Source organism: Dunckerocampus dactyliophorus, chromosome 13, assembly GCF_027744805.1.
Source record: "Dunckerocampus dactyliophorus isolate RoL2022-P2 chromosome 13, RoL_Ddac_1.1, whole genome shotgun sequence".
Classification (NCBI taxonomy): Eukaryota; Metazoa; Chordata; class Actinopteri; order Syngnathiformes; family Syngnathidae; genus Dunckerocampus; species Dunckerocampus dactyliophorus.
The window spans coordinates 12947118-12974836 of NC_072831.1; the positions used below are offsets into that span (position 1 = coordinate 12947118).

The following is a 27719-nucleotide window of genomic DNA, read 5'->3' on the forward strand; positions in this document are numbered from 1 at the left end:
CAGAGCCCTCACTCCCATCTTCAATATGCCTTAAAGACTTATTAACAATTTTTATTATTATTTATTGATTCTGTTTTATGATTTATAATAATTTTGAATCTCCATTTGTGCATATTATTGGAATGTGGGAGGAAGTCCAACGGAGAAACGAACACGGATCTCCTGATGGTGGTGCCAACATACTAACCACTAGTCCACCGTGTGGCCTGTTTGCTGTACATTTTACCTGTATATTTATCATATATTTGTCAATTATCATCAACATAGGGTGAATGAGATGTTTTCTCCATGAAAAAAAATCGAAAATCACTCCATACTTTTGCCGTTCGCTGGTGTTACCTATCGGAATTATTTGTGTGATGATATGGGGGTTAGATTTAGGGTTAGAGCGAGGGGGTTTGGATTAGGGTTCGAGTTAAGGGCTAGGGTTAGGGTTTAGGCAGGTTAGGGTTTGGGTCAGGGGTCTCCAAACATATTCCATTTATCGTCACATAAAGCAACCTTGAAGGATGTGGGGGCCACTTTGATTCGTTTTGTGCTTTAAAATTGTTCAAACCAATCTAATTTGGTCAATACATGCTATCTGAGCAAAATATCAACAGCTTAGCTTTGTGTTACAGGTGACAAGCAAATTAGTGTAAGCTCTAACAATATATCTCATTAAAAATGTATATATTTTATTGACTGCCGGCCGAAAATGGCCCCAGACTACACTTTGGACACCTCTGGTTTAGGGGGTTAGGGTTATTAGGATATGTATTTATTATCTATTACTGTAATACCTTATAATGTACACCCTTGATCAAAAGCACTTGAAAATTGCAAGAATTTACACTTTGATCTGTTGGATCTTAAGGAGGTTCTAAGTAGATCTTCAAAATGCAAAAAGAAGAAATGGGAGTAAGTGAAAGTAATTAGTAAACAATTTATTACAAACAAGCAATCATCAGAGTTGATCAAAGGTTTAAGAGCACAGCCTTTAGAAGCCAAAAATGTGGATTGAATGTCATTTTCTGTCAGGTATTCACACTGTTATGAGCTTTCTCTCGTTGAACGCAGTCGGATTGTTGAGCTGCATAAGTAATTGCATCTGAGGTTGGACACAGTGTGACAGTCATTTTCAACTTCTTAAAAGATCCTGAGAGCTATGGAACAAAAAGTCAAGTGGTAAATTTCACCGGCCCTGAGCCGGAGGATCTGATTGGCTGTCAAGACACAGGATGATCCTCAGCCCAAATGAAGGTTGTTACTGGTTTTATACTGATGAGAAAAAGTGTAACCTTAGCGGTCCTGATGGCTTCCAACGTTACTGGCATGACAAGGAGATCTCACCTGAGATATTTTGCGCAGTGGAGGGGGGCGCCGTCATGATCTGGGGTGCTTTTCCCTTCACTCGAACAATGGAGCTTCAGGTTGCGCAGGGGCGTCAAAAGGCGACTGGCGATTTGGAGAGGGGGCATCCCTCATGACTGAGGGCCCTCGTCTGTGTGGTAATGACTGGGTTTCTCAGCAGGACAACGCTGCACTTCACAATGCCCGCCTGACAAAGGACATCTTCCAGAAGAATAACGTCACTCTTTTGGACCATCTTGCGTGTCCCTCCCTGATCTAAATTCAACTGACAACATTTGGGGATGGATGGCAAGGGAAGTTTACAAAATTGGACATCAGCTCCAGACAGTGGATGCCCTCCGTGAAGCCATCGTCACCACCTGGAGCAACATTCCCACTAGCCTCCTGGAAACACTGGCAGCTTATATACTTAAACCCATTTTTGAGCTGATTAACAAGAATGGCACAGCAATTTTATTCTTAGTGTAGGGGGGTTTCAGGTTTTTTTGAGCTATGATCTTGATGAACAGCCTATTTCACTTTGTGTTTTGCAAAAATGTTTTTTGTCTCACTCCCATTTTTTTTTGTGCATATCAAAGCTCTACTGAGAACTTCCTTAAGATCCAAAAGTGCAAAATGTAAACTCTCGCAGTTTTGATGAGTGATGTATTATTATAGTTATTAATGGTAAAATGTTTTGTGATTATGCTTCTTCCTCTGCGGTTGGGTGTTATTTGAGGAGCACCGCCTTTAGAAGCCACGAAGTATTGGCCAATAAAGTGGTGGCTGCATGAAGATATTTATATTCCACACTCTACTACATATTGATGTTTTCTACCACCAGTGAGGTTCAGTTCGGTGTAAAGACAAAAGCACAATCCCTGTGACCTCTGCTGAGCTTGTGCTGTCTCCTCTTCATCGTCTCTCCAAACAAGCGTGAAATGTGACTCGATGGGGGTTGAAAGTGGCGTTCTCCTGCACGGGAGCTCGATGGGGTGCTGAAGTGGGCTTGTTCCGCCGCCGAGCGCGGCACCGCAGTCTTTTCTCATCCCTCTGCAGCGCTGTGGACAGGTGGAGGCTTCACCCACGCCTGCTCACACTGAAACAGCACAAACTGCTTCGATTAGTCATCCACCCCCGAATGAACACTTCAGCGTTCACAGCAGAACCTCTGCAACATACTGAAATATAACATGTATGATTTCACTTTCTAAAATGTGAGCATCGTGTCAAAGACAAAGAACACGAAAAGACGAGAATGACGACTTGGCAAAGTTGAAGAAGAAAGCAGTGGAGGGCGAAAACCAGATTAGAGCTACTTTAATAACCAGCACCACGTTCTTGACTCTTCATGCGTCTGAAAGGCATTTCTTACATTCCTATCATTGCCGTGATAAAACACTTGTCAGCACATACACACAAGCACAACACCACTCATTTCATATGTGTGCTTTTAACAACACACACTGTGGCCAAATTCCCTAACGTGACAAAGTCATTCAGTCACATGATCTCAGATTGGAGGAGGAACTAAGATCCGGTAAGATAAACGTTGTCATGTGCACAATGAATTGCTGAAACACACAGAACCATAAGAAATGAAGCCCCTGTACAAGCGAGAAAGTTTCAACCCCTGATTGAAGATACCACACCGCATTCATTTGATGAGGAATTTGCATGATGTCCCTCACCTTTGGGTGCAAAGCGCAAGTTTGGATTGCACTATTTAAAGTAAAGAATTCATCATGACAAGCTATACCACCCTCTGTTCATCCTGATTTTGTATTGCATTTTTAACACATTTTTTGTAACAATTTGTAACGGTATGTGTATTTGTGATCGGATGTTTTGGTTTGGTACAGAGGTGTACCGACTTCCCACACGGTGCACATTAAACGTGAGGGAATATAACTGCCTTGCATCACGTGTCTACTCGGTAAACAATTACAGCATTATATAATTACAGTAGCTTTTTTTTATGGGAGCTTAAATGGAAAGTGGTTTGACGGCACCATCTGCAGGGGGGAAAGTATTGCGGTTATGAATCTAGCAGCGAACGCAGCCTCACAAGTCAATCCATTCAACATTTTGCAACAGGAAGATGCCTTGACAAGATGTGATGCTGTGTAACTGCATGTTTTGGAAGTACAATACTGTCAACTGTGTTGTAAAAGCAGCGTGCCGTGAGATCGGGAACTGGGCTATAAGCTGGAACTATTACTGCTGCACTTCAGCCAGTAAGGAACTTTACTTTGCTATATAATCATTTGCACTGTTCCGACTGTTACTGCTGCACTTGTCTGCTGTCATGTTCTGTGTTGTCGCTCTGCTGCCGCCTATCTGCCATGTGTTGCAGTGCATGCAGCCCTGCTGAGGAGCTGCCAATTATCTCCAGGCATTCTTATGCTGGTCGCCGGCACGCATTCAGTGCCAGATTGTTCCCCGTTCCTCACCTGCAACCTGCGCCTCCCTGCCTAGTGTTACATGTGTCCTCCAGCTTTCTGGTCTTTACGCCGAGCCTTTGTGAGTATTCATTTCCTGCTTGGCGTCTTCCAGCAGCGTTCTCATTTTTTTGGTGCTCAAGCTATTGTACTACCTGCTTGGTTTTCAGCAGCGATTTTTGTTTTCACCGTCATGCATTTTTGTCCTGCTGTATTTTTTGCTACCAGCGCTTTTTGTTCTTACTTTTTCTGTGGCATTGCCCTGTCTTTTTGTTGTTTGGACATTTTGTATTTTTGTATGCCTTTTTCCTCCACGTAGGATGTTTTTTGTATTTATTTTGTGTGCTTCTCTGCATCTTGGGGTCCAAACACTGCACACGCCTGCGCGTGACAGTCTGCATCCCTGCATTTTCCTAAAAATGAAACACTGTAAATCAGTGTTGTCCAAAGTGTGGTCTGGGGGCCATTTCTTGTATTGGCTCTCAGTATAGTTTAAAAATAAAATAAAACAATTAGCTTTGCGTTGAATTTGAACACGATTTGACACAAAGCAAATTTTTTGTCACAGAACAAACATCTGTTTGAATTCATGCCTTTATTGCTCCATTCATGACTATGCAAGTAACTGATTAATATTAGGGATGTCCGATGTTATCAGCCACCGATAAATATCGGTCCGATAGTGGCATAAAACCGTGATATCGGCCAACATCGGTATCGTTTTTCTTCCCTACAATAAAAGCCGATACAGAGCTTTTTAGCGCCAAGCTCGCAAATTCGCTAGACTGCTGAACTTGCTGCATCATGAAGGTAATACTGTGTTGCTCACAAGTCTGTGAGAATAAGGGAGCTCGATATTTATTTTTAAAAAAGCTGACAATGAACTACCACTTCCACACACCAGTCTTACTCACTGTTTTTTAAAGAAAGAGCTAAAAAAACCCATCACCCAGCAACGTAAAAGGTGGATAACACCAGAATAAGCGACAACTATGTGAGCTCATGTAACTTAGCAGCTATTTATAAAACAGTACAGCACATCACGCTGGGAAACAGGAAGCTCTTCTGTCAAAACATAATACGTAGACGCCGCTTCACTGAGCCGTACATCAAGGTCGCCGCCATATTGGATGTGGCAAGGCGGCGCTATAAGTGAATACAAGGAAATGTACTTCATAAAACGCCTTTCTACAATAATAATAAGCAAATCCATGTATTTTAAATAAAAATAAATTAAATCTTTTCCAAAAATAACATAAATGAAGGCACAAGAAACACAATATAAAATCTGTAGTACAGTGTTCCCTCGCTATAACGTTGTTCAATTTACACGGCCTCGCTATTACACAGATTTGTTTTGTGTGCAATTTTTTTACAGTTTAGCATGCTTTTTTTTTTTATGAACGCATTGTGTTCTGCGTCCTGATTCGCTAAGGGACTGTAGAGCATCAATCAATCTCCTCCATGCCATGTGTTCTGAACAGAATGCGTTCAGCTTGTCTAATTTACATCATTGTTCGATCGCTAGCAGCGTGGCTCTTTAGTGCTGTATGTTTGCAAGTTTTCTCCCTGACAAAACTCACAATGTCGACTAAACGCTCTGCACTGACAAAGGCACCTGCGGTTGCACCCAAAAGGCAGAGGAAGATGCTAACCATTGCACATGAAGTCGGAATTCTGAACATGCTGAAGAAAGGTAGAACTTAGGCAGCTGTAGGACGCCATTACGAAATAAATGAATCGTTGGTTCGTACCATAAATAAGGAGGAAAAGAACATAAGGACGTCAGCAGCAACACATTTGAACAAGGATGCAAAAAGGGCTGTAACTGTCCACAACAAGACCATCGTAAGGATGGATACTGCTTTACATAGTGTTGTGGACCAGTGACTGCAGGAAAAAGAACATTAAGCTGGATATTTTATCCGCACAAAAGCCAAAAAGCTTTATGAAACCTTTGCTAACAGCGATGACAGTCACGACAGCGAGGAGTCAAGGCCATCGACGAGTGCTTTAAACGCAGTACCATGCCTATTTAATGCCCGCAAGGGCTGGTTTGACAAATTACAGAAACGCTTCGGACTTAAAAGTGTTTCTGGCCGCCTCTGACACATGAACAAATTTAAAGCCATCATCGAGGAAGGGGGATATAGGCCTGAACAAGTTTTAAATATGGATGAGACAGGCTTATTTGGTAACACTACAGTACATTGCTGATTCAGCCCATAGATGGTGTGTGGTGAGGGGATTTATAGCCTTAAAATATACATAATAAACGAAAAAAACCCATATATCATAAATGCAAAAACATATCCTGTAAACCTGTAAATGGAAAAATAAATAATGAACGAAAAAAATCAACTTCTACTACACGGATTTCACTTAACGCTGGTATTTTTTGGAACCCAACCCCTGCGTTATACAAGGGAACACTGTGCATGAATTATCTACTCCGAGATGGGTGGAGTAGCCAACAAAACAACTGTACTTCACAACAATTTTACTCAAGAAAAAGATATGGGATATTACACATATCGGTATCGGTTGATATCGGAATCGGAAATTGAGAGTTGGACAATATCGGCATATCGGTTATCGGCAAAAAAGCCAATAACGGACATCCCTAATTAACACTTTTTGCCACGTTTCCAGCTAAAAGATACCCTTTCAGCAAACACAAATTCTCTTCCATTCCTTTTGGCCTTGGGAGTTTGTCGCCAAGAAGGGTAGAAATGGTCTGAAATTGTGTCTGCACTTTATAGCATCTTTTCAATTAGAAGCCCTCATTTAATCTGGTAGATAACACATGGTGGCATGCTGTTTGAAGCTCATCCAGAGATTATTCCTGCATGCACGCAGATACATTTTATGTATATTTGATTAGTCCAGAGAGACTTTCTAGGTCAGCGGGTCTCACTCACAATTCAAAGAGGAGGAGCAACGTGGCTGAACACAAAAAATAAACACAAACTCAGCAAAGAACGGTCAAATACGCAGGATTTTGTGCCATAGGATTCACTGCTATGCTGTCACTCCCGTGGAATACTCTAATGGAGGACTGGAACTATGTATGCAATGTATGAATTATACATTACATGCAGTATAAGCGTTTCTTGTATGGCTTCCATCAGCTTATGTGCCACGGTCTCCGACAGCTTTGTTGGCTGCCGTGTATTACGGCAGAAATGCCAGTGGTTCAAGTAAGAGGTGTAAAACGTCCATCCATCCATGTTCTATGCCGCTTATCCTCACCAGGGTCACAGGTATGCTGGAGCCTATCCCAGGTGAATTCGGGTGAGAGGTGGGGTACACCCCGGACTGGTTGCCAGTCAAAGATTCAAGATTCAAGAGAGTTTTATTGTCATGTGCATGGTAAAACAGCAGTTATACCATGCAATGAAAATCTTATAAAACATACCGCTAACAATAATACATAACAATAATAGTGTCATTATTTGGGAGGCTTTATAGGGTAAGGAGCCATAATTGGTTCCTTGAGTGGGTGTTGAAAATGGCCCCATTCTGCTCTGTGTATGAGGCAGTAGAACCCTATCATTACTCCCAGCCAATCAGCTGCACAAAAACAGTAGTTATGTTATTGCAGCAAGAAAAAAATATTGATGAAATCTTGCAAAATCTAATGAAATAATGATGAATCATTATAATTAAACATAATGATACTCATAGAAAAGCAGGAAAAAGAGCACAGTTGGAACAACAAAGCTCCGTCTGCAAGAGCAGGGGTGTCCGGACTTTTTTCACCAAGGGTGACGTACTGAAAAATTCAAAACTTTGATAGTTTTCAGGTGTATTTTGTTAAAAATGCTAAAACCAATCCAATGAAGGTTAAGATAGGCTCATCACTTTAAATCAATCAGTATATATCAATAAAAAAAAACTGCCTACATCTCAACCGTCTGTCCAAGAAAGTAAAGATAAGGACAAAGAATGGGTGATAATAGGCCCTTCACGATAATCAATAAATCGATTAATCGCATCATAAATTAAAACAAAGTCGACAATTTTTCCGGCCTTGATAAATTGACATAATGTCACTACTTCCTGCAACTTTTTCATCTTTGAAGCTCTTCACACACACACAAACACACACACACGTGCATGCACACACACAGGCACACATGCACACTTATCTAGGCTCACACCACAGCAACATTCCTCCCCCTGTAGAGCCACACAATGTTTGCCAGGATGCAAACTACACTGATAAGAGGCCTCATCCTGTTACTTACCACTTCTTAGCAACAAGGGAACCCTGAATATCAGCTCTCTTGGAAAAGTACACACTGGACTGTGCGTGTGCGTGCGTGTGTGTGTGTGCGTGTTTTCTTTTAGCTGCAAGCACTCCTTAAAGGTGCGGTGCCAGAAAATGTATCTAGGCGGCTCTCAGATAAGACAGGAGGCTTTTAATTGCTTTTAGACGCTTGACAGGGAGAGGTGATGTCATTGGAATTGACCGTGAATATGAAGCAGGGACAAACGGAGGGCATGGAAGCATTGTGTTTGTCTGCCCAATCAAATAATGACACAAATACACTCTTCGCTGTGTGTTTACACTCATTGCTTTACACGCTCTTATTGTCTAATTCCATGACCTGCCATGCATCACATGATCCTCACATAACAACAGCTGGAATCCAAACGCTCCGCCTATGAGCTCCGGAGGTTTGTTCAACATAAATCTTTCCTGCTCTGGAGTCCAGCTTGGCAAGACAAAGGACCATCAGACAAGCATTCTCACCACAAGGGGCTAAAAAGTCAGGTAGGGACACACAAAGGAAGCAAAAGGGTGCTCATCTTGAGTGTCATTACTGACCTCCACTTTAGTAAAGATTCCCTAATTGATTTGGATGTAGACCAGGGGAACACATGGGCTTCTACTTGAGGAAATACAATCTAGCAACAATTTACAACAACAGTTATCTGAAGGCACTTGGAGCAGGTTTAAGTTGTTTATCCATTCAATTGTTCCAAATGAGCCCATTGTGGAAAAGCAAGAGCCCTCGTTTGTGCTGCAGCCTGAGTTTACTTATTATTTATTTAGTTGATTAGACTCTAAAGAGTCATATATGTTGTTGAGTTTAAGGCAAATACCAAAACAGCAGCCATTGATAAGCAGCCTAATAAAACAGCACAACACAAGTGCATCGGTGTTACACAAAAGGAAGAAGTCCGATTACTTAAAGTATTTCAGCAACGCTTCCATGGATGCCGGAGTGTGTGGTCACCCCAGGAAGGTTCTAGACTGATGGATGGAGTCGGACACATCATTTAGCCAACAGCATCTATCCTGCCTCCATGAGTCCGCAGACAGTAGACAGCCTCATCTCTGCAGGCCTGATGACAGATGATAAGTATTGATCAACATGTCACATTAGGCCTTTTCAAAGCATGACATCATAATTATGATATACTGTATATATTGTATCTAGACTGGCAGGTCTGAGGCCTTCTTGTCAATATCATAAAAAGCACTTTTAATGTACAGTGTCGTTATTACGCATTCATCTGTAGCTAGCTAGTGGTTCCTGTCATGTTCTGTGTGCTGCTCTGCTGCCCTCTATCTGCCATGTGTTGCAGCACAGCACCGAGCCTACCAGGAGGAGCTAATTAACACACCTGTGTGCAATTACCTACCAGCCTCTTAAGCTGCAGTCTGACCTGCTCTTCGTCTGCTACGTGCTCCTTCCAGCACCGTGCATTTGCGTCAGCTACTGTCTGGTACTATTCTGTATGTAGCTCAGCATTCCCTGCCAGGCTTTTTCCCTGCAGTGGTGTCACTAGTGCCTGTGTATCCTGCTTCGTTCTCAGAAGCGTTTTCAGTCAGCATTTTTCCTCTCTGCTACCTTTTTGCAGCACCTTTTAGTTGTAGTTTTGCCACGCTAGCAGCGTGTTTTGTTGTTAGTCTTTTCCCCGTGAATAGGTCCGGGAAGTTTTCTGCTGTACTTTTGTATTTTTTTTCCACCTTGTGGTCACCCATGTTAATATTTTTTTTTTCTTTCACGGACTGTCTGGACTCTGCAATTGGAATCCAGTAGTCCTGGCTACAGCCAATCGTAACACTAACATCATTTTAACTTGAATGTATCTGCCTCAGAACCTCAAAACTGCTAATAGTGATGTGAATTAAATGTCACAACCCTGACAGTAACGTACTGTATAAAGGTATGCTTCTTGTTTTTAATTCAGACGACTTGGCTCATAAGCTATTTTTTTATATAGTTCAATACTGTCACCACGTGGCCTTTTAATGTACTGCAACAAAAGGACAATTACTGTTTTGACTCATTGAATACAAATCTTTACAAGAAGCACAAAATGAATAAATGTACTGATATACAAAGGTATCATAAATGTTACGTGGTTGCGATACAGCGTCCGTTTAAAGTACATGTACAGGTACGTAATCCTATTTGTTTACGTACTACACATATAGTTGTACGTACGAACGATATCAAATCGTCAAAATACACTCCTAATCAAAATCTTAAGACCAGATGGAAAAATGGCTAGACTTTGCATTTTGCACATTTGGATCTTAATGAGGTTTTAAGTACAGCTACAATATGCAAAAACAAGAAGGGGGAGTGACACAAAAAACACTTTGAAAAAGTAATTTATTGAAAACAAGCTGAAATAGGCTGTTTATCAGTTGATCAAAAGTTTAAGACCATCGCTCAAACCATAAAAAACTCTCCAAACCAGAACAAAACATTATCTCAGTAGGACTCAGTAATGAGTAGCTCCACTGTTCTTGTTAATCACTCAAAAATGGGTTTGGGCATGCTTGATGCGAGTGCTAGTGGGAACATTGCTCCAAGTGGTGAAGATGGCTTCACGAAGGGCATCAACTGTCTGCAACTGATGGCCATTTTTATAAACTTCCCTTGCTATCCATCCCCAAATGTTCTCAATGGGATTTAAATGAGGGGAACATGCAGGATGGTCCAAAAGACTGACGTTATTCCCCCTGAAGCAGTCCTTCATTAAGCGAGCATTGTGAACTGCAAATTCTAGCATTTTTTCAACTGGTCTTAAGATTTTGATCAGGGCTGTAATAAGGGGGAAAAAGGTAGGTTGACTCCAATATGAATGTTTTGTTCCTATTTGCAAAATGAAAGTCATATCTCAGCTGACAAAAGGGACGTGCAGTGACTAATCCAAGCAGTAGAGGGCAGCACATTATCACTTTTAACATGTTCATGACTGCCGATACAATAAGTGGAAAAAGTGAAATTGAATATTAATACATTCATATATGAACCTCCTCTAACGTCACCCAGTACGCACTGAGAGGATCTTATGATGTTCTTTTCCAAGCACGCTGGACATCCATCGCAACTTGCACACTGTCAATGACCCCCTGACCTCCAGTGTAAACAGCTGGATCTTGCACAAATCTGATCTATCATCATAACCTCTCAGAGGATTAACTGGCGTTGCACTTAAAGGACTAATCCTCACTCTGTGCATGTCTTGGCCTCAATAGATACATTTGGATGAAGGTTTTGGAGATGATCCTCACTCCAGTGGTTCATGGACTGACTCGAAAAGATGCAGTTAAGCATGTAGAGGCACATTTAATAAAAAAAAAAATTGTAGTAAAGGTTAAAAAACAAACACAACTTTTTTTGAATGTCAACATGTTCCACACAATTCTAATTTGTTAATGAAAATAATTCATCACGGACTTGAGCCAACATTGACTTCATTTTTTCGTGTGTTTAACTAATTAATACATCTATTACATCTATTACATCTATTACAAATACAATTTTTAAAAAGGAGTTGTACAGGTTTATTTTTATTGACTTCTTATTTAGCTATTTTTTTATATAATTATCATGATGATAACAATAATACGAAGGACGTTAGCAATAATATGAACTTGATCTAACATTTACTTCTGTTTTTTTTTTTTACTAACAAATATAAATCCATGTAAATATTAAGTAAATCAGTATTTTTGAGTGTATAATTGTATATAATGAGGGGCACAGTATTAAATTTTTTTTTTTCATTTTTTTATTGATCTCCTTTTTATTATATTAAGATAATCATTATTCTTAGAAATAATAATAAATATTAACTTGATCCAACATTGACTCATTTTTTGCTCAAATACAAAGTATTGACATAATATATTAAGCATTTCATTCATGTGAGTGTGCAAATTATGTAAAGCTTGACACTATTGACCGCTCTGCTTTATGCTTCATAGTACGCTGTACGCTGCAGCTGAGTTTCCATCCATGTGTGTTCGCAGGTGGACTCGTTGGTTGACTTTCATCGATAAATGTATTCTTGGGCTCCTACTATCTTCCCTGTACACAAGCATACTGTATATAGCAACAACAGTATGCTCAGCCCTCTCAGAAAAACCTACTGATGGTTGTTCTTAGTGTCAGAACAGACTCGAGTACGACGGCATTCCAGTACGCTGCGGCCTTTGCATGGAATAACCTGCAAAATGACTTAAACTTATCTCAACTTGTTACGTTTGGAGAATGTAAGGCAGTTTTAAAGGAACGTGAAAGGAGCCAATTGGGAGCAGATTCGTTTTTTCCTTGTCTTTTTTCTGTTAAAGGCGAATGTCATTGGCCAAGATGTGTGGCGGCGTCTCCTGTGTCCAACACTGAGCAGGGACAGAGACGGGGTTAAACGCACGCTGTGGTGCTCTTAGAGCCGATTGGTTTGTAAGAAATTTGCATGAAGAGATTTGACCTATTTTGAGTTAATTTGTCTATTGAGATGAGATGATTTTATTTATAATATAAGATTATAATATATTTTTGTAGCAGCTCATTGAGGTTTAAATAAATCCATTTAAATAAAAACATTTGATATCATGTGTTTTTTATATTAGTAATTCATTTTACACAATACACATAATTTGGTAAAAAACGAAATTAAGACAACAACAAAAATCTGAGGAGCCACTTGAGAGCCGAAAGAGCCGGCTCTTTTAAGAACCAGCTCTTTAAAAAGAGCCACAATTTCCATCACTAACTGTTATTAAACTGTTGAAAGTATTGATTATTCATTGTAAAGATTGTCCTGTATGTTGCAAATGTTCTGTCAGAAACGTTATGTTATGCTGCCGTCTTGTAAAAGAGATTTTTCATCTCAAGGGGTTTACCTGGTTAAATAAAGGGCGAATGAATGGAATTGTACTGTACATAGTATTTACACTGAGGCGCAGTGTATTCAAAACCATACAAACACAAAGTGTTATTGTTATTGATATCTGATTAATCCTATTCAAATGTTTTGTACTGAATGTTTTTATGGTATTAATTTGGAAAAAAGTGTACAATTATTTTCATATTGCATACTGTATATAGTTTAAAAATATACGCAGCCTATATTTTTATGAATTACAATTTCAATATTTTTTACTTTAAGTATATATACAGTATATATATATACACACTGTGTATATGCTGTATATATCATAACGACTATTATTAAGTCAATTTATCCTCCCTATGTGAATTACTAGATGTCCACATAGTTCTGTAAACAATGAAATACTTCACTTTTCCACGTCCGCTGGCAATGACATCCTTTCAAAGCAGCAACGTTGTCTTTGCAAATTGCTGTTCATTCTTCAGGTGTGTTTCTGTAAGATGTAAGACACACAGGAGCAGCAGTGTGAAGACTGCCAACAAGTCTTCGGCTGTAGATACGAGATAAGAGATCAGCCTGTTAAAGTCATGTAAAATCAGGCATCCTCTGCTTGTTGTGGCTGCTTTCACTCTTTTGGTCCCTCTCTCTCCCTCTAATTTAATCTCAAATTGAAGGCTCTCAACTGCGACGGATTATCAGAGCTAACCCAGGCATGCAACCAGGGGGTGGGAGGGAGGAGGAGACGGTCTCCTAATGAGGCGAGCCATCAGAGCATCAAAAAGCATCTTCTGCAAGATGAGAGAAGGGACATTGTTTACTTGAATGATGGACACCAGAAAGTCACATTTAATAATAAAAGGTGATTTCCATGTGATGCTTTGTGAGTTACACGGTGTAAAGTCAAACAGGTGGTCAAAATGTGTCTTTGAGAATATACAGCGTAACACAGGACAACAGTTACGTTCCTTAAAAATGGCGCCATTCAGCAAATGAACACGGATGCGGAAGAAAAGCTCCTGATCCTGATTGTGGCGGAACACGGGCTCTGCTGATAGAACCATCATCTTTAAGCTGGAAGTTGTGGAAGTAGATCAGGGAAGGAAAAGTGCATTTGCAGCCCATCTTCTCCACAATCCAGAAGCAGAGCAATGAGCGTTGAGTTCAATGCAGTCCACTGCGTCAGTCTTTACGGGCTATGTGTCTCTTCTGCAGGACTCAGAGGAGCACTCGTCTTGTCCAGCTGCTCCTCCTCCAATGTGCTATCATGACAAACCGTTCCCAGCACTTTGGCACTGTGCTCCTGCGCTTTGGCCCTGAGGGCTGCGATGCTGTTCTCTCTCAGTTCCTCTTTAGAAATGGACGACTTGCCATTTGACCTCCGCTCCGCCGCCTCAGAGTCGTCAGGTCTCGCAGATCTCGGGCGCGGGGGCTCGTCGCACTTGGCGGCTATGGGTGGTTCATGGGGCGCGGGAGCCTCCATGGACTTCTTGTGCATCCCTGCAAAGAGTTGCGGGTATTCAGATTTAGAATAGCGTCTGCTGACTGGTAAGCCATCTTGAACTGAAAACAGCAAGCAAAGACAGTTGTGCTTTAGAACACATGTTGGACAAGAAAGCCAAGATAGATAGATAGATAGATAAATAGATAGATAGATAGATAGATAGATAAATAGATAGATAAGTTGATTCTTTTCCCTTTGATGTACCGTATTGACGCCAATATAAGACCAACACTCGTTACCAAGACAAATATCTGCCAAGACACATTTTTAATGATCACTTTATTGGCTGCTGTTGTTTGATGGCTTTGTGTGGGTCTCCATGTCGTGGCTGTGGCTCTGAGTGTGGCTTGGGGACAACTGTTGGTTTGAGTGTATTCATCTCAAGACCCTGAATATAAGACGACCCGTCTTCTTGGGTACAAACACCATCTCATATTCCAGTCAGTGCAGTATTTTATTCAAATAAATAGCATCATGTCTGCCTACAGCATGGGGGTCCGAAGGGCAACGACTGTTTTTTTTAGTAGCCTGCGGTACATTGTAGAAAGTAAGCTTAAACAAAACAAAACAAAACAGCAAAAATGGGAAAAATTAAGCAAAAAGGCAAAATACAGAGAACAAGATATGAACAATTCATATAACTAATAATAACTAGGGATGCGTACCAGACCTCGGTATCGTAATGGACCCTTTAGTAATCAGACCAAAAAACTAAGTAGCTATCGATGCCTCATTTCGGTGCTAAGTGAATGCAGACTCAGCCACCTGCAACCAACATCGTAAGTAATGTACTGTCCCGACAGAGGAACGCAGAGTCTGACGCTCTTTTTAAACGTTATTGTTGACCTTAATACGCCAACAGCAGTGCTCAATTCCACCATTGTACTCTTAAACTGGCACACACATTTTTCCGTCGACCACACCAGCAACACAACACAACACCTCATAACCACCAATCACGCCAGGTGAGGTGCATTCATGAACACCAGAATTCCGAGTATCACCATTGCAACACAAGCAGGTCTTGACACTAACTTCATTTTGGTCACCACACTACTCTTGGAAGTATGATTAGCTAGCAAACACTTCTTTTTTGTTTTTGCGTATTTGTCACACTTGTTTGACAAATGTTTCAGATCATCAAACTAATTTAAATATTAGTCAATGACAATGCAACTGAACACAAAATGCAGGTTTTAAATTAAACTTTTTATTATTAAGGGAGAAAAAAAATCCAAACCTACATGGTCCTGTATGAAAAAGTGATTGCCCTCTAAACTTAATAACTGGTTGGGCCACCCTTAGCAGCAACAACTGCAATCAAGCGTTTGCTATAACTTGCAATGAGTCTCTTACAGCGCTGTGGAGGAATTTTGGCCCACTCAACTTTGCAGAATTGTTGTAATTCAGCCACATTGGAGGGTTTTCCAGCATGAAGCCTTTTTAAGATCATGCCACAGCATCTCAATAAGATTCAGGTCAGGACTTTGACTTGGCGACTCCAAAGTCTTCATTTTGTTTTTCTTCAGCCATTCAGAGGTGGGCTTGCTGGTGTGTTTTGGATCATTGTCCTGCTGCAGAACCCAAGTTGGTTTCAGCTTGAGGTCACCAACAGATGGCCGGACATTCTCCTTCAGGATTTTTTGGTAGACAGCAGAACTCATGGTTCCATTAATCACAGCAAGTCTTCCAGGTCCTGAAGCAAAACAGTCCCAGACCATCACACTACCACCACCATATTTTACTGTTGGTATGATGTTCTTTTTTTTATATGCAGCCTTACTTTTACACCAGATGTAATGGGAGACACACCTTCCAAAATGTTTAACTTTCATCTCATCAGACGACATGAGTATTTTTCCAAAGGTCTTGGGGATCATCAAGATGTTTTCTGGCAAAATTGAGCCGAGCCTTAATGTTCATTTTGTTCAGCAGTGGTTTTCGTCATGGAACTCTGCCATGCACAACCATAAGTGTCTTTCTTATGGTGGAGTCATGAACACTGACCTTAACTGAGGCAAGTGATGTTTGGATGTTGTTGTGGGATCTTTTGTGAAATCTTGGATAAGTTGTTGCCACGCTCTTGGGGTAATTTTGGTTGGACGACCATTCCTGGGAAGGTTCACCACTGTTCCATGTTTTCACCATTTGTGGATAATGGCTCTCACTGTGGTTTGCTGGAGTCCCAAAACTTGACAAATGGCTTTATAACCTTTTCCAGACTTTTCTCCGTTTTTTTTAGCGGGGGGCGGGGGCAATTTTCTCCTTAATAATAAAAACTTTCATTTAAAATTTGCATTTTGTATTCGGTTGTGTTGTCACTGACTACTATTTAAATTTGTTTGATGATCTGAAACATTTAAGTGTGACAAACATGCAAAAAGCTAAGAAATCAGGAAGGGGGAAAACACTTTTTCAAACCACTGTATATCATGTTTTTAAAGCATTTTTACAAAATTAATAAAAATGTATATACAAATGTCAAACCCACACACATTCTTAGATTTTTCAGGATGTGGCCCTTGGTGGGAAAAGTTTGGACACATACCTGTATGTACAGTATGCACAATATGTACAGTACGTCAGTCAGTTGGTTGATCATAGATAGACAGATAGACAGACAGACAGATAGATGAGGAAAGCACTTACCGAGCAACCAGGGAGCGCAGGACTCCATGATTCCGTCCTTGGCTGACTTGAGGATAGAATCAGGCAGAGGGATGGAATGTCGCACCATGGCGCCATAGAGGCCGTACTCTGCCATGACGGTGCTGCGACCCCAGCACTTCTCCCTCTTCCTCCACTTGGCCCTACGGTTCTGGAACCACACCTGTGACATCACAACAAGGGGGTCAGGCCACAGTCGTCATCGCATGATGTCATCTCGGCACACGTGTGCAACTTCAGAAGTAATGAGGCAAGCGATATCAACATGTTGACCTGAATATGAGTGTGTTTTTTCCCTCGTCAGAAGAAGATGGCTTGTCTTATATTCGGAATCTAGAGATATATACATGTAAACCAGCAGGAGACAGCAAAATGACTTCCAGCAAGTCAGAGTTTTCTTCCTGTCACTCAACACAACAGTGACCAATAGAGATGCAGGAAAAAAGTATCTTAAAGGTTGGTTGATCAAACGGGTGGTCTTATATTGAGGGCCATCTTATATTGGGGTAAATATGGTACATAGTGACTTTCTACCTTGTTCCTTTCAATAATGTCTTGGAAAACATTTGTCCAAAACATGTCTGGAAAAAGGGGGTTGTCTTATATTCAGGGCCGTCTTGCATTGGTGTCAGTATGGTACAGCACAGGATATTTTGGCTTTCTACCTTGTTCCTTTCAATATTGAAACATGTATTGAGGAAAAAAGGGAAAAGAAAAAGGGGAAAAAAAGGGAAAAAAAACATGTATTGAAAAAGAGGGGTTGTCTTATATTGGGTCAATATGTTTAGCTCAATGACAATAATGGACACATTGGCAACATTATGCAAATTAAGTGGACTTTTATTTGTCTTTTTACCTCAGCCAAAAAGTGTTTTCATGCATTTCATGTTTTCATGCATTTCAATAGAGCCCGTTCAATTTAACGCAAGCTTTTCTTCACTATTTTTGTAACACGTAACTTATTGGAATCTGTGAATAATGCATGCATTTTAATGACACAATGCGTACAGGAAATACACTTTGATCCATATGAGGATCTTTTTAAGCTACTGTTTTCATGGTAAGTTGACCCCAGTTAGCTAAAAGCTATTTGTAAGCTATATTTGTGTGTTTTAAGCTTTGTTCATGCATTCATGCAGACATTCATGCATGCAATGTAGTCCAATGAGGTTCATTCGGTCTTTCATTCATACTAAGGATGTCCCGATCTAAATTTCAGGCTCGGGACTGGCTGCCGATGTGCTGTATTTTGAAGATCGGATAATATCGGCTTCCGCCATGAGATTGAGCCGATCCAGTTGCCGTATAAGTGTGGGCCACACTCGCCAACCGCAAGAAGAAGAAAACGCAACACCGCAATGCAGACATGTCCGCGGTGTAACATGGTGAAGTTACTTTCACGTTGGACGTTGGATATTCGGCTACTATATCGGTAGTTCGCCCTCACTGTGCCCGGACTGCTGTGTCATTGTACAGGGAGCTCGCATGGGAAGTGCTGCTCTAACCGCTGGTTGTTTATACTAGAGACCGTCAATAAATTACTATTACGTTGAAGAGAGTTTGTTAAAAAAATATATACATATATTCTAAATCACACCACAAATTGATCTATAAACATGTCTAATGATTATTCCTACCCTTAAAGTATTTTTCACGCCCTTTTCTTTTCTTTTATTATTATTTATTTTTATTTTATTTTATTTTTAAGAAATCCATATATTCTAAATCACACCACAAATTGATGTATAATCATATGAAATGATTATTCCTACCCTAAAAGTATTTTCCTTTTATTGGCTCTTTTATTGGATTATGGACTCACAGACGTTTGTTACAAAAGCAAAACAATATTGTTGGTCATGTATAATAAAAAAAGTAAATTCAGCAATACTTTGGTTGCATTATTTTGAATGCATTGAAGACGTATTTTCATAACCATATTCAATTCCTCAAATTCATGTTTGTAACAAAAGGTTATTAGTAAAAAAAACAACAACAAAGGATCGCTACAGGATTATAGGACTATAAAAACAATAGGATCGGATCAGAAGCCAAAATATGTGCGTCGGGACATCCCTAGTTCATACGTTCTAAACACTTCTTTTTCACAGAGCAGAGTTGGCTAGTTTTCATACCTGCTCACTGTGAAACTGTCAGGTATGAAAACCTAGCCAACACTGGTCTGTAAAAAAAGAAGTGTTTAGAATGCATGCAACGTGTTTATGGTTGTTTTCCACACTTTTAGTCTCCACCATTTTAGCATTAGAGAGGCTTGAAATCACCTGTGTGATTACAACTGATGATTTTTATTATAGTCTGTTGGTTTTTGTTGAAGGTCCAGCCTACAGGTGGGAGGGATGTCAGAACGCATGTCATGATAGATGCTCTTGATTATAAATAATCAAACAAAAACTGTATTTCCAAGCTTGTTTTTATTCTCGATCATTTTAATGATCCGCTTTTATGATAAGAAATTGGTTCTTGTGGCCGTCAAAGGGAGCGGAAGCTGCAAGGAGGAGGCGACCCTGGGGCACACCGAGCCTGATTGAAAAATAAGTTAATTTCAGGCCCAATCGATGGCGGCCGGGCGGGAAATATCACGGGAAATTAAACTAGCGGGACTCGGGGGAGCAAGGCTATTGACCCACACTAATAAATTCAATGTAGTTATTTCATTTGAACTCCAATGTGTCTGCAGCAGCCTCACAGTCTCATTTAACTAATTACACTCAATGAGGACAATTGGGTGTTCATTTTTATTTAGCAGCGAGAGAAGCAGGCCTGCAGCAGGTCTTATTTATTTCTTCATTTCCATGTATTATTTATTGGAGATGTGGCGGGCCCTTAATGAGAACGAGATTAAAAGGCGGCCCAGCAGATGGATGGTGCAGGTCACACAGCAATCTTCTCCTGCCTTGATGTAGCTTGATTAGGTCGTTAGTGTCTCCTTCCTTCTACACAACAAATTGTTGCACTTCCAAGTGAACCTGATGAGGAATGATGTGTCCCGGCCAAGAGAGAGAATCACTTGCACCTACGTCCGGGTGACCAAATGTCCGTTTTTTCCCGGACACGTCCTGTTTTTGCGTCCTGCCCTGGTCGTCATGTTTTTGTTTTGCTTTGTGGTTTGTCTTAGAAAGTGGTTTTCATTGGGTATTCTGCTGCATGTGATGTGAACCCTGAGAGGCTGCTGTGTGGGCGGCCTTTTAAATTACTGTTGCCTCAAAGCCACTAAAAGGCAAAGAAAAAGCAAAACGTATGCTTGTTAAGTTAATCCTCTGGCAAATTGGGGACGTCATGCACAACGGCGGTTCAAATTCCCAAATGTCGCATCTTTAGAGGGCACATTTTTCCTGAAATTATCGGTTACATTAAAAACTTTAACAAGCATTTACCTCAGATTCCTGTCGTTCTGTTTTTGTGCCGGTTTTGAATGTTCTTCGTTTGGAATTTGTGTCTTTGGTTCAAGTATCATGTGAGTATTTCATTGCTGGGCTGAGTGTCCTGGTTTTCATTCATCAAAAATACGTTCACCCTATCTATGTACACACCTCATCCGACATGAACATCCTCAGAAGCAGCATCTTGCACCTTGACCTCAAATATCTGATTTAGGGCAGCGGTGTCCAGACTTTTTTGACCATACAGATACATTGAAGGATGTGGGGGCCACTTTGCATACATTTTGCACATTAAAGATGCTAAAAACCTACCCAATGTAGGTCAGTATCTGTGTAAGTTATCTAAACAAATCATCCACATCTTAGCTTTGTGTTTATAGGTAACTGAGCACATTAGTGTAATATCTAATAATCCATCTCATTTATAATGAATTCATTCTATTTTTACAATACGTCAAGGCCCACTAAAAAAACTAGTTCCAGGGTAAGAAATGGCCCCGAGCCACACTTTGGACAACCCCTGATTTAGAGTGTATCGTACGGTGGATCCGCACATTCACGATTCAGCATTCACGGCCCCTCTAATTCACGGATATTTGTTAAAAAAAAAAAAAAAAATAAAAGTTTGTTTATTTTTCTTTCTATTAAATTAGACAGCAGAAAACAAACAAACAAACAAACAAGAACAGAAAACCCTAACTGGATAATAATTTACAAATACGTGCATACATATACCACTGTTAAAAAGCCGAAAATTTCACGTTTTTGTCTTTATACATAATGCTTTTACGTCAAATGTTGAGATTTCGCACTAAAACTGCAAAATCTCCATTGAACAATCTCCACTGAACAAAGTGCGGCACTTTGTTCGATGGTCCTGGAAGGCACCATAGTTGCTGTGAGACACAAAACTGTAACTTATATAACTTCTACCCCTTGTGGCTCCAATTCCATCTGTTCAGCCATCATCTTACATTATCATTAATTAGTGGTGGGCACCTATACATTTTATATTTTAAAAGGTTTTTAATACGTTTGTGAAGCATATTGAAGAGAGAAGGGAAGGCATCTGGAGTTGAATCTAATCTAATAATTACAATAGTCACCCTTGATTGGAGAATGTCAACATCAAGCTAGCCCATTCGCTGGTAGTCCCAGACCGTAACCCCCACTGAAAGCAAGGATCAACTGTATAATTTCATGGGCCATAACATTAGGTACACAGTGAAGCTGCATGATGCATGCACTGTGCATTACAACCATAAATAAACATATTGCTCACTGAATACCTCTCTAATAATACATTCAACATGCATCACTCTTTCAGATGTACCAGTGTACCTAATAATGTGCCCGGTAAAGACGGAAGGTTTGCAGGCATTTGCATGTCTTTATAATATGGAGGAAATGTATAATTTCACACACTAACATTTATTTGGCGAAATATGTTTTCAAATGGTATCTTCGTGTATTATTTGTAGTTACACTGGCACTATTTTACATCGTTAAGTATAGAAAAGAATGCTCTCTTTTGAAAGTATTTTATTTGGATTAAAAAAATAATTATCATTGCACGTAGCAGAGTATTAGAAGCAAGATTTAGGTGTGTGGCAGTTAAGTGCTTATAAAACCACATTTAATTCATGTTTATGATAACTAAATCTGTATGTATATCATATTTTATACATAAATGTATAGTGCCAAAATATTAATAAAGACTTGACAGTAATGCGCTAATACGTATATATAAAAATATATAGGCTAGTGCATTAAAAAAAAAAAGTGTCTCACCTGTATTCTGTCTTCAGGTAATTCTGTTTTCATGGCCAACATCTCTCTTGCATACACATCTGGATAATGGGCCTCGTTAAAGGCCTTCTCCAGCTCCTCCAGCTGATAAGACGTGAATATGGTTCTATATTCATCAAACACACAACGTCACTTCATACAGAAACATGTCATGTCGCAGTGGAATATCTCTCATCCACTCACAAGAACAAGAAGCACAGGAAACTGTATTAAAATATAGCTGAAGTTCAACAAGAATGCCATTAAACGTTGAGTTTAATCAACAAATGCCCCCCCCCCCCCCAAAAAAAAAACAAACTCTGGGCAATTTGTTGCAAATGTATGAAATTCACAATCGGATTTTGCTGAGTAGTCCTATTAATATAAATTCAATACAACAGAGGCAACCCTGATAAGTCAACATTCACTATGAAAGTATCCGCTTTAAAAAAGCAATGACACATTTTATTACAGCAAACGGCTTAACTGAATTTTTACATTTTATTATTTGTGAAGGTGAAATGTGATGGTTGGGGTCATTTCTACTTTATGAGATACATACATACATTTTTGGACGATCGATGAAAAACTAATATTGTGTATTTGAATTGAATGTATTCTTTTTAATAAAAGGATAGTTTTGATTCAGAAATCAACACTGACCTGTGACGTCTTTTCTTGCGTTTCTTGCTTTGACTTATGGAAGACTTGGACAGTTTTCTTTCATTGGAAGACAAATCCTCAGAGTCTGGATAAGAAAAAGATTTTTGACACATGAAATAACATTTTTTCGTACATTTTAAAACATATTTTAAACGAAAAATATTCTTATAGAAATTGGATTTGAATTATGATGACAGTGCACTTACAAAACAAATACCCTAATAATAATAATAATATACATATATGTTGTAATTGTTAGTTTAAAAAAATAACAGGCTAATTAACCTAATAAGGCGATGAAATTACGTTTAAAAACTGCACTGACCGGAGCTTGCAGATTCGTTGGTGTCAAGCCGTCCAGAGGAGGTGGTGTTGGGCGGCTGCAGGTGAACATCTTGCGGGTCCAGCACACGCTCCAAAAAAGCAGGCTGGCGGTAAAACGCTGGAATTCCACCGGGGCCGATTAATCCCATCCCGACACCCAGGCCAGCGGGGCCCAGCATGGACCTAGCGGCGATGAGATGCGCCCCGGCCGGCAACGAGCTTAAGGTGGTCCTCGGCGCCGCAGACGGCTCCTTGTTGAGCCCCAAGATCTCCTGGATGCCGAAGCCCGTGCACCTGCTGGGAGGATGGGTGGTGGTGTTTTTGGCCTGCTGCTGGTGGTTGATGATGGTGTTATTCCCTACATTCGATCCCAGAGGACTTCTTCTCTCCGCGGGGTTCAAACTTTCCGACAGCACCGTGCCTTGTTTGCCCGTCATGGTGAGTTGGCTTCGGGAAGGTTTGAGTGGGTTCTAACAGGCTGGTCCCCAGTGCATGGTGTGCACAAGTGCATGGGCGTCTTTAGCAAATGGTCCCTTTATCCAACAGGTTCATCCCAGCAAGAGGCAGGGCCCAGCAGCCAATGAGCAGCGAGGATTCAGGATTCCTGTGGATCATGGATGCATTAGACAGACCCTCGCACTCTCATATCTGCATGCATTTTTATAAGCAAACACATAAACAACACAAACATTTAAACGGGTGCATCGCAAATATCACATCTGTTGTGCCTAAATTCACATTTTAAATGAAAGATGCGGTCCAATCATCGAATTCTCACCTTTAAACTGTTTACAATCTGAGCTCATTGACGCATAAGCGATCTCCGAATGCACATGCGGGGAAAAGTCGTCAAATCAAAGGCACTCCACAAAATAGGACAGGTGGGCGAAGTGGAGTCATGCATGGTGTGTGCTGCGGCGTGGGACGTGCACCGTGTTAATCCCACAGCAACAGATTAAAGAGCATGGGAGCCCTCCACGAGAGGAAATGATAAACACCGAGTGCACAAAAGAGGCCAAGTCATCATCTGGAATGCAAACAAAAATAATAATTACAAAAATAGGTATACAATATAATGAAACATTATAATTAATAATAATTAGCAGTGGGAAATGTACTGAAAGGAATAGTAATACACACCTTTTCGTTGAATATTCAAGGCTGGTATTCATGCCTCTCAATGTTACACAAACAAAGGAAAAACAAAGAAAAAAACATTTTATATTTTGTCATTGGCCCGCGGCCCTACCATACCAACACTTTGGTGGAAAATTAGTGATGTAATTTTTGCATACCCCAACCATAGAAAACAACCAAAACAGTCAAATTCATAAAAATACCTTACCTGGAAGGCCAAGGATGTCCAAAGTCTGGCTCTGCAAGCTATTTGTGGTCCACATCTGTTTTTTTTATTTTATTTTTTACTTTATTTTATATTAATAAAGTTAACACGTCATAATATAATAATAGAGCATTAGGGGACACACTGTAATGTAAAAAAAATGTAATGCTATCACAAAAAATGTTGAACGTTAAAGTCTTAAAATGTGTTTTGCGGCAGCTTGAGAATTAACAGCACATTTGCGTGCATGATATGGTTTAAGGGTACATTTCTTCACACTGACCTCACTTGCTCCAGCATGTCATGGCATCCTTTGCATGTATCGCAACGTCTCACACCTAAAGAGGATACAACTAGTACAAGTAACACGGAATAGAATGACAGCATGAAGTTGAAGAAGCACGTCCACTGATCCACTTGAAAAGTTCTAATTCACATCAAACATCTTGGAAACGAGCCACTGAGTCGCAGGAACATATTGCAGCTCCAATTAGTGCTTGGCCTGTTGAAAGTAATTAGGGCCTATTTAGTGGAAATTCTATTAATGAAGAAATCAATGTTATTAGGATATGCTAATGACACATCAGCCTGTTGGGATCAAGCCATTCATTAACATGGGGGGGCGGGGGGGGGTCTGAATGGCCTGTCAGTTGTCGGCAATTTAGGCCCTCCCTTTCTCCCTCCATGAGTAGAATCTATAGAAGCTTCCTGCTTGTTGATAGAGCAACACTTCTCTCTGCTCTGTATGGCTTTTTAATAATCCTGCGTGAGCATGGCAGCATCCTGATTTGCATGCAGAGGAGACGCTGCATAATAAGGCTCCAGATTAGGGGAAGATTTAGTTCGTGTACATAGTGATGGCCATCGAAGAGCATGCAGATTAAAAAGTGGACAGCTGTTCTGGAGATTTTTGTGTTCATCCAGCTACTTCATAATATTGCACAAAAATTAAGAAGTCTGAACAGCAAGGATATGATGTGCTTAGTAATGCATGCAGTGGTTAGCAACCTGATGACAGCACATGTGGAGGAGTCAGGAACCACAGGAGTCCACTGCTTCCCTCTTGATGAAAAAAAAGTTTTTGCAAGCCCTACTGCTTTCTCCTCACCCTACCACAGTTAATGGCATGTTTGGTATAACTGCCCGTAGACATTGCTTAATTAGGCGAGTACTTGATTAATTTGCAGTAATTGACGGCTAATTTAAGGACCAGGGGCACATTGGATTGACATTTGTTGGGGCTCAGAGGGTATGCAAGGTCATGTCATGAACCAACCCCCTCCGCCTCACATAAGTCTGTCTCCCTCCGTGTGGAAGGGCAAATCTGCAGACAGTGACCCCACTTTCTTGAGACCAAACATGTGGTGACAGGCAGGCACCATATTGATGATGTCCGTTTGGTTACCAAGTCAACACTACAACCAGTGATAGATGTTGAACCGTCAGCCTCAAAGTGTCTGAGGCCAAGTGACAAGATCAATTGGTAACTGGATATTAGAGCAAATTTACTAAATTGTGCAAAAAAGGTTTAGTTTGGCTCTGTGGACTATTTCATGTATGACTTAGAGTGATCAGGTTGAGTTTGGAAAATGTTAAAAATAAATATAAACATCAATTTAAACCTGGCTGCTAAAAAAATGCAGATGCTTTAAAAAAAAAATAAAAATCAAAAAGTCCAAGGCTTCCCACAGCACTGGCCCCTCAAGACTGTACTAAAGGGCTAAAGTGGGATAGTCCATTTGATTCAGTACACACACCTATGGTATTCATTGCAATATGCACTCCTCAATATACACAAGCTGTCAACCTAGAATAAGTGGACCTTCCCAGAGTATAACCTGAACAGTACGTGTACAGTACAGTGCATAGGCCTTAGGTCACCACCATTGTTTTAATGACCTTTTTCACAGCAGTCACTTTGACACAGTCAACCAGTAAAACAAATCAGTACGACACACACATTTATAGGATTACAAAGTCTGGTATAAAATGATTTTGTACTTTTTTGTGCAGAGGGGTAGCACATGGGCTGAGTATGGGTCAGTAAAATGTTGGTGTGGATCTGGATAAAGAAATAAAGGAATTTATTTTTAGAGGACGAAGGACAAGTATGAAATCAACTTGCTTATACCAACTCTCTCCTGGGACAATTGGACAAAACAAACAAATTGGACAGTATCCTGTTTAGGGTAGAAGGCAGCCGGTCACAAATATAGGATTTAAAAAAAAAAAACTCATGCAAGATAAAATAAACTATTCCAGCACCCTCGTCCTAAGATCTAAAATAGACTTACACATAACATACTATAAAACAAGCTATTCCAGAATTATACTACAGGCTATAAAAGAGCCTATACTTTGGACCCCCTTGGCCTGCTCCACAGCATCTCTTCTGGCCAGCTAAATTGTACAAATGATCCATGTTGTTCAGATGGGTGACCCGGGTCGGTGTGGGAGGTGAAGTCACCGAAGCAGAGACGGCCTCTGTCCTTGTGCATTGGAAAGACGTTTGGGGAGCGTATGGGGGGCTTATTAGAGGCCCGGGAAGAAGTGTAACTTGTTGGCAGCGAGTGGTCAGAGACCGAGCGACATCTCCAGCCGAGAACAGTCAGAGGCGTTGTCTTACCTAATTATGGCCGACAAACTTCTTTTTGTTACCCATTGGGCATGCCTGTCTGCTTCTCTTTTTGCCTGACCGCTTGCTCTGACAATGCTGAAGTGTGCTAATTAGAAGAGAAATAGTCCTAGTAATTATGTCGACTCTGATTAAAGGTGATGACAATGAGCAATATTATTTTTATGCAATGTTTTGTGTATAAAGGACCTTGCTTCCAAAGCTCATTAATAGAAAAGCATTGCACTGGTAGTGCTGGGACATACTTCTTCCTTGGTGCAGCACCACAAGTCATTGCCCTCATTTAACATTTACTTTCAAACTTAGCTTCTCTGGGAGTTTAATCACTTGTAAGTCATCATTTCATTTATAACATTTATTGTAGCAAAACAAACAGCACCAGCGTTAAAATGGAAATGAACATAAATAGAAAACTGAAACTAGGCTGGTTTTCTGAACTTTGGTGCAAAGTAAATAAAATAGCATCTAGGAAGACAAG

The 27719-nt window shown here is 40.3% G+C and overlaps 1 protein-coding gene across 3 annotated transcripts; it reads right to left on the reverse strand.

The window, feature by feature from the left end:
- Positions 1 to 13479: 13479 nt before the first annotated feature.
- vsx2 (visual system homeobox 2) lies at positions 13480 to 27606 on the reverse strand. 3 transcript variants are annotated; one of them, XM_054795566.1, is made up of 7 exons: positions 24405 to 27606; positions 24043 to 24291; positions 23266 to 23868; positions 22941 to 23025; positions 22281 to 22404; positions 17071 to 17251; positions 13480 to 14417 (listed from the first exon to the last, which is right to left on the reverse strand). In XM_054795566.1, exons 3-7 carry the CDS (start codon positions 23699 to 23701, stop codon positions 14107 to 14109), a joined length of 1137 nt encoding a protein of 378 aa, XP_054651541.1. In that variant the 5' UTR covers positions 23702 to 23868; positions 24043 to 24291; positions 24405 to 27606; the 3' UTR covers positions 13480 to 14106. The 3 variants fall into 3 exon arrangements, with proteins under 3 accessions (XP_054651541.1, XP_054651539.1, XP_054651540.1); XM_054795564.1 differs by having other exon boundaries at positions 13480 to 14480; XM_054795565.1 differs by having other exon boundaries at positions 13480 to 14480; positions 24043 to 27606.
- Positions 27607 to 27719: the final 113 nt, after the last annotated feature.

Coding starts and splice junctions, on each gene's coding strand:
- vsx2 (XM_054795564.1), bottom strand. CDS start 23,701: ATGACGGGCAAACAAGGCACGGTGCTGTCGGAAAGTTTGAACCCCGCG. Junction 23,026..23,265: donor CAACGAATCTGCAAGCTCCG/GTCAGTGCAGTT, acceptor TTTCTTATCCAG/ACTCTGAGGATTTGTCTTCC. Junction 17,252..22,280: donor TACCTGAAGACAGAATACAG/GTGAGACACTTT, acceptor GTGATGTCACAG/GTGTGGTTCCAGAACCGTAG.